The sequence below is a fragment of the Moschus berezovskii genome, chromosome 8, assembly GCF_049115385.1.
Source record: "Moschus berezovskii isolate FMDL1 chromosome 8, NW_MosBer_1.0, whole genome shotgun sequence".
NCBI classification, from domain to species: domain Eukaryota; kingdom Metazoa; phylum Chordata; class Mammalia; order Artiodactyla; family Moschidae; genus Moschus; species Moschus berezovskii.
In genome coordinates, this window is record NC_142467.1 from 74,624,720 (window position 1) to 74,631,766 (window position 7,047).

The window sequence follows — 7,047 nt, forward strand, 5'->3', positions numbered from 1 at the left end:
AATCGGTGATGCCATTCAACCGTCTCATCCTCTGTCACCCTCTTCTCCTCCTGCCCTCAATCTTTCCCAGCATCAGGGTCTTTACCAATGAGTTGGCTCTTTGCATCAGGTGGCCAAAGTATTGGCGCTTCAGCATCAGTCCTTCCAGTGAATACTCAGGGTTGATTTCCTTTAAGATTGACTGGTTTGATCTCCCTGCTGTTCAAGGGACTCTCAAGATTGCCTACTTTTAATAAATACCTCGGGGTGACTGTTGTCAGCAAAGTTTGAGAATCAGTAGACTACTGGATTTCTGAAAGACCCTGCAGTCTTTAGTCTGTTTTCTTCTAAAACCAAAGACCAAAAACCATGGCGGTGAGACTGGGAATGAATTCACTAAACTACAAGTGAGTCAGAATTTATTAGGTAGCAAGTGGGGAAGGTGCAGCACAAACAGAAGTAGGCAACACGCAAACTGAACCGAACCTGAGATTCGGGGGGTGGGGGGCGGGTTCTGTCGTTTACACAATTGGCCACTTCCACCCGCACTGATACAGGGCTTGTTAGGGGAAATGAGGGAGTTATTTCAGTGGTAGGACCAGTGGTTCCGAAATGCTGTATACACCATCTCCGTGAAGCTTTCAAGGTGAGGCCACCGGCTCAAGGTCGAGATTTCAGAGTGGACGCAGCCAGACCCACCAAGATGGCTACGATCGTGAAGCCCTGGGCGGCGATCCGGGTACGCATCATGAGCTGGGAGCGCTGGCTCTGTCCCCGGTGGAAGCAATAGAGGCCATAGGTAAGGGCGGCCGCAGTGCCCAGGCAGCCTGAAGAGACGAGAAAGCAGGTGGGAAGTGGCAGGTCCGGCTCTAGAGGGCCCCTCCCCTCTATGGGCTTCCCTCTCCAGGGTCAAGGTATCCTTAAACAGGAGTGAGGAGAGCGCGCTGTGGGGTGGGGTCGAGGTGGGAGGGGTGGGCAGGAGGAGGGCCGGGGCAGGGGGGTGTCCTCTGAGTCAGAGTCCGCCGCGTCCCAGCGCCCCCAATCCCGTCCAGCTCCTACTCCAATCACGTTCACCCCTCACCGTCCGGCCCCTTCTCATTCCGGTCACCTACTGGGGTCCCGGTCCTCCCCTATTTCATTCCCTCTACATCACTGCCCTCTTGGTCTACAGTTCCTACAGCTCCCACTTGCTTACCTATGGGTACCAATGGGTTCTCGCGGGTCTTGCGAATAAACTTTTCCTTGAAGCCTTCCGAAGTGCTGTATACACTGGGGCTGAAGCCTTCAATGACTGGGGGCTGCGATGGTTCAAAGGGTGCCTCCGGAGTGACACGGCCGGGAGTCTCCATGTTTCAGGCAACAGCAGTAGGCGAAAATTCGGACGCTAAGCCCCGCCTCCTGATGAGGTCATTAAAGGGGGGCAGGGAAAAGGGCTTTGCTGAACGTTGCACGCAGGCCCGTTCTCTCATGGCATTCTGGGAGTTGTAGTAACCAGCCTGTGTCGCTGCGAAGAAGACTGCATTTCTCGAAAGCCTGCAAAACCACGTGCTCCACTAGCCGGAAGGAGTCACTACACGACGTAGTTGGAGCGAGAAGCAGAGTCTAGTACCCGGTGGTCAGTGCAATGCCCAAAGCCAAGGGAAAGACTCGGAGGCAGAAGTTCGGTTATAATGTTAACCGGAAGCGTCTGAACCGGAATGCTCGACGGAAGGCAGCGCCGCGGATCGAATGGTGAGGAGACCGGGGTTTAGATGGCAGGAGACCTCGGCCAGGACGACTTGAGAGATGACAGTCCCGCGGTCGCCCTCTTTTTTTCCCGTAGCTCACACATCCGACATGCCTGGGACCAGACCAAATCGGTGCGGCAGAACCTGACGGAGATGGGTTTGGCTATGGACCCCAACAGGGCTGTGCCCCTTCTTAAGAGAAAGGTACTGACGTGGTCCCGGCCTTGCCCTCCGCCGCCACGCCATCCTTAGCTGGCTTAATCCTGTCTATTACCTCCCTCGCGCCCTTCTTGGGTTTGCGACTTCCCCACAGCCAGCTCGACCAGCCTGACTGCGTTGAGATTACCTTTAGTATCTCCCTCATACTGCCTCCCCAGCACACATTGGACCTGGGTTGGAGCTTCCGTTTTCCTTCGGCACTCACTTTTTCCTTCTGAAATTAAACTGTTTGGATCCCTTGGCATCTCAGTTTTCCAGAATTAATATTTTTCTGCCCTTAACTTTCCTAATAAGGAGTTTGGAATCCTTACTGTTCCTCACACCTTTCCTCAAGTTATCCAATCGTCCTTGGTCTGAGCTTCCCTTGGGCTAGTTTCTCCGGAATAGTTCTTTTTCTGGACCACTTTCAAAAATAGCACCCCCTTTCACTCAGTAACTTCTTTCCTACTTTAACTCATTGGCACCTGTAAATAACTTGATGGTATGTCATGTTATATGTTTATCTGTTTATTGTCTGTGCCTCTTTCCCCCAACATAATCTGTTTGGGGACAAGAACTCTGTGTTCCGTTCAGTACTAAGCCTCACTCGGTGGTGCTTAGGATGTGACTAGTGGTCTATAGTTAATGAATGGGCTTGCTGATTGGCTTTGTCCCTTTGCCTTCAGGCAAATTTATCTCTTTATGCTAGAGGAACAGGGCACTACTGTTTATTGAATAAACGTGAAACTATAGCCAAGCACTGTCAGCTTGCTCCTTGCATAAGAGAAGGCATTGAAAAGTCTAAAGTGCTTTCTTGTGCATTGCTTCATTTGATAATCACACAGTGAAATGAGGCAGGCATTCTGCCCATTTTATAGACAGACGCAGAAAGATAAAGTAGCATCTTGGGAACCAAAAAGCATCCAGGGCATTAGTTCTTTTGGTCATACATTCTTGCTGACCTTGTGGAGGGACCCTTATGGATGAGGCAGTTGTGTTGGGATGGGCAGGAGCCTTTAGAATTTTCCCTCATCCAGGATAATTTCTTCTGTCTACTGTTCTCACGGTCTCTGTTCTCTGCAGGTAAAGGCCATGGAAGTGGATGTAGAGGAGAGGCCTAAGGAGCTTGTGCGGAAGCCTTATGTGCTTAATGGTGGGTGTGGGCCACGATTTCTCTAGGTCAGCATCCTATACAGGGCTGGAAAGGACCCTCAGATGTTCTCATTGTACAGATGGAGAAACTGAGGTTCAGATGGAGGAAGTGAGCTGGTACAGGGCTCAGCTGGCAGAGTTAGAACTGTGTCCTGGCTGAGACAGTTCCAGTGTGTGAAGGGCGGCCAGAGATGTTCAGGGAGGACGTAACCAGTGCCTGAGAGGATAAAGGAGAAAACATTAAGTCTCAGGCATGAATTCAGCTTCTCATGAGTTTAAGGATGAACGGATTTTTTAAAGAGATTCCACCATATAATCTTTGCAATGAGGATGAAATGGTTGGATGGCATCACCAATTCGATGGACAGGAGTTTGAGTAGGCTCCAGGAGTTGGTGATGGACAAGGAAACCTGGTATGCTGCAGTCCATGGGGTCTCGAAGAGTCGGACACGACTGAGCAACTGAACTGAATCTTTCCAATGATACATCAACTTTATGTATTTTAAGGCTATATAGAGACTGAATATTAAAACAAGAGGGTAAATTCTACAAAGTTTAAAGATTTGAATGACCAGACATTTAAAAAATACTATTTATTTATTTTTGGCTGTGCCTTCCTTGCTGCTCAGGCGCTTCTCTAGTTATGGCAAGCACGTGCAGGCTTCTTATTGAGGTGGCTTCTCTAGTTGTGGAGCTCAGGCTCTCTGCACAGTCTTCAGTAGTTGCAGCACATGGGCTCAGTAGTTGTGGCTTCTGGGCTCTAGAGCACAGGCTCAATAGTTGTGTCCACGGGCTTCGTGCTCCACTGCATGTGAGATTTTCCCAGATTTGGTATCAAACCTGGGTCTCCTACCTTGGCAGGCCAATTCTTTACCTCTGAGCCACCAGGAAAGCCCTCTGACCAGACATTTGATATAGAATTCCAGGAATTCCTGTCTGTAGTCTATTTTAGTGATTCTTGTAAGAGTTACTGCACAGGATTGTATATACAAAATCATGTGTACTTAGTGTTGCTGCTGCTGCTGCTAAGTCACTTCAGTCGTGTCTGACTCTGTGTGACCCCATAGACGGAAGCCCACCAGGCTCCCCCGTCCCTGGGATTCTCCAGGCAAGAACACTGGAGTGGGTTGCCATTTCCTTCTCCAGTGTGTGAAAGTGAAGTCGCTCAGAGTGAAAACTAATCTTAAAAAGTTTTACTTTTAATTCTTTAATTAAAAATTTTTAAATTATGGTAAAATAAAATCCCACAAAATTTACCATTAAAAAATGTTAATTGTGGCAAAAAATAAAAACCTTCAAAATTTACCATCATAACAATTTTTAAAAATATATAGCTCAGTAGTGTTGTGTGTGTGTTCAGTCGATAAGCCCTGTCCAACTCTTCTAACCCCTTGGGCTGTAGCTCTCCAGGTCCTCTGTGGATAGGTTTTCCCGGGCAATAATACTGGAGTGGGTTGCCATTTCCTTCTCCAGGAGATCTTCCCCATCCAGGGATTGAACCTGCACCTCCTGCATTACAGGCAGATTCTTTACCGCTGAACCATCAGAGAAGCCCAGCTATTTTAGGAGTGAGGCCATATTGACTCCACAGTTTGGGTTTTCCCCTCACGTGGAACAGTGAGGTGCCTTGGGCCCTCGTTCCTACAACTCGACTTCTCATTTATTCACACCTTTTCATTTCACGTATTAACACTTTTTTAAGAGGTTCCCAAAGAATTTTAGAGCTGGAATGGAGCCCTGCATTGTGGACAGGCAATAAATATATCTTCATCTCTGTCCCTAGTACCTGGCACTAAGTAGAGATTTTTAGTTTGGTGCCTTCCTTTCATCCATCTGAGACCCAAAGAGAGGTGACTTATTGCCGTACTGATGGATGCTTGTGCCATAGGCAGAGCCTGGGACCTGAGGGGCTAATGAGGAAGGTTCTAGCACTGAATTTGGAGAGAAAGAGGGAAAGGTCATCACTTGACCAGTGTAGCAACTCTTGTGGCTTGGGATTGACTGAGCAGTTCAACTTATGTAAGAAGCAAAGCTTCATTCCCTGTCTCTCGGCTTCTCTCAACCCAGACCTGGAGGCAGAAGCCAGCCTTCCAGAAAAGAAAGGAAATACACTGTCACGAGATCTCATTGACTATGTTCGCTACATGGTGGAGAACCATGGGGAGAACTATAAGGTAAGCAGTTCAGGCCTGGCAGGAGGAACCACTTGGGCCCTTGGAGAAGGTACCCTGGACCATTTGGGGTCTGATCTGCTTGGCTAGTGCCTGTTTCCTGAGATTGAGTGGAAACAAAGAGGAAAGATACCCTAGGAAATGGATCCTTTTGACAGAATGCTTATAATTGGGTAGACTGAGGAGCCTGTGGTGCGTATCCCACTCATAAATATATATTGTTTGCGCACATGGTATTTTTTATGAACTGCAGGTGACCCTTGAACAACTTGAGAGTTAACCTGTGTGTAATTTACAGTTGGTCCTCCAAGTCTGCAGTTCCTCGAATCTAGGGGTTCAGCCAACCATGGGCCATGTAGTGCTGTAGTATTTACTCCTGAAAAATACCCGTTATGAGTGTACCCATACAGTTCACATCTGTGCTGTTCAGGGGTTAACTGCTGTTCAGGGGTTAACTCCCATTTTAATGATTGGAGGTCTCGAATAAAAGTCCTTATTTTTTTTTGGCTTCTCTTAAAAATGGAAAGATCTGGCTACACTGGACCCCTGTGCCCAGGTGGGATCAGTTGGTGATGGATGAAGAATGAGCTACTCAGCTGGTCTCAGCGCCTGCCTAGTCTCTGAGGGCACTTGTACACATTTTCCCACATACGCTATGACTTTTGACGCAAGGACTCTGAATCTCAGGGATGGGCAGTACCTTGTCCAACTCAGGGCTAGGGATTTGAACTTTGCCTGTCCAGCCTTCTTCATTCAAGTGGCCTTTTTCTTTCCTTAGGCTATGGCCCGGGACGAGAAGAATTATTATCAAGATACTCCAAAACAAATTCGGAATAAGATCAATGTCTACAAGCGTTTTTACCCAGCAGAGTGGCAAGCCTTCACTGATTCTTTGCAAAAGAATAAAATGGAGGTTGAGTGACTGGTTTATGCCTGCCCCAGGTTGAGGCTTCCTCTTGGACCAGAGAAACAAGGAGGGGTGTGCATCTACATGAGGCCAGCCAGACCCCATGGAATCAAAACGTTATAATGCATGTGCGTGCGCGCGCGCACACACTCGCTCGCGCACGCGCACACACTCGCGCTCGCTCTCTCACATTTCACTTTGGAGAAGATACAGTCTCCCAGAGGCTCCAGTTTATATTCTTCTGGGGGCTCTGGGAAAAGCCAGAACTTGCTGTTTTCTGAGCGGGCGGTTTGTTTGAATATAGTCTGTATACAATAAAATAGTTATTTTTACTTCTCTGACAGTTTTGTATTTGTCCTCCCAGCCAAGCCCTGGGGCTGCCCCTTCAGTAACCTCCTCAACCAAAGAAAAGAAGCCATTCAGTCCTTCGCACATTCATGTACCCTCCTAGGCACAGCTGCCCTCCCTCTTGTCCGCTGTTCTGGTTCTACTGCTTGCTACCTTGGTTTCCTGAATAGCAGTTCCACTGTCACGTCTACAAAAAAGTCAGTCCGTCACTTAGTCATGTCTGACTCTTTGTGACCCGGGGACTGTAGTCTGCTAGGCTCCTCTGTCTATGGGATCCTCCAGACAAAATACTGGAGTCATTCCCTTCAGGTATCTTCCTGACCCAGGGATAGACCCTGGGTCTCCTGCACTGCAGGCAGATTCTTTGCCATCTGAGCTAATACTTCTATGGAAGCCTGGGCTGCTTGGGAGGGGCCTCCAGTACTGGTCCCACCCCAGGCTAGGGGCTGGTGAACTGCTTTTCTGTGGCCCTGGTCTGAAGCCAGTTGTGGCTCGAGTGCCAGCGGATAAGATGCTGTACAGCTGCCTCCTGATCTGCCTTCAAGTGACCTGCCTTTGCTCCTTG

General features: G+C 48.6%; 2 protein-coding genes across 2 annotated transcripts; one reads left to right on the forward strand and one right to left on the reverse strand.

The window, feature by feature from the left end:
• Positions 1 to 381: 381 nt before the first annotated feature.
• HIGD2A (HIG1 hypoxia inducible domain family member 2A) lies at positions 382 to 1,390 on the reverse strand. Its single transcript, XM_055429576.2, has 2 exons — positions 1,175 to 1,390; positions 382 to 806 (listed from the first exon to the last, which is right to left on the reverse strand). The coding sequence occupies exons 1-2, from the start codon at positions 1,326 to 1,328 to the stop codon at positions 640 to 642; spliced, it is 321 nt and encodes a 106-aa protein (XP_055285551.1). The 5' UTR covers positions 1,329 to 1,390; the 3' UTR covers positions 382 to 639.
• A 72-nt stretch (positions 1,391 to 1,462) lies between these two features.
• NOP16 (NOP16 nucleolar protein) lies at positions 1,463 to 6,466 on the forward strand. Its single transcript, XM_055429575.2, has 5 exons — positions 1,463 to 1,710; positions 1,802 to 1,910; positions 2,988 to 3,057; positions 5,124 to 5,230; positions 6,006 to 6,466. Exons 1-5 carry the CDS (start codon positions 1,604 to 1,606, stop codon positions 6,147 to 6,149), a joined length of 537 nt encoding a protein of 178 aa, XP_055285550.1. The 5' UTR covers positions 1,463 to 1,603; the 3' UTR covers positions 6,150 to 6,466.
• The last annotated feature ends 581 nt before the right edge of the window (positions 6,467 to 7,047 follow it).

Coding starts and splice junctions, on each gene's coding strand:
- HIGD2A (XM_055429576.2), bottom strand. CDS start 1,328: ATGGAGACTCCCGGCCGTGTCACTCCGGAGGCACCCTTTGAACCATCG. Junction 807..1,174: donor GAACCCATTGGTACCCATAG/GTAAGCAAGTGG, acceptor TCGTCTCTTCAG/GCTGCCTGGGCACTGCGGCC.
- NOP16 (XM_055429575.2), top strand. CDS start 1,604: ATGCCCAAAGCCAAGGGAAAGACTCGGAGGCAGAAGTTCGGTTATAAT. Junction 1,711..1,801: donor GCAGCGCCGCGGATCGAATG/GTGAGGAGACCG, acceptor TTTTTCCCGTAG/CTCACACATCCGACATGCCT. Junction 5,231..6,005: donor ACCATGGGGAGAACTATAAG/GTAAGCAGTTCA, acceptor TTCTTTCCTTAG/GCTATGGCCCGGGACGAGAA.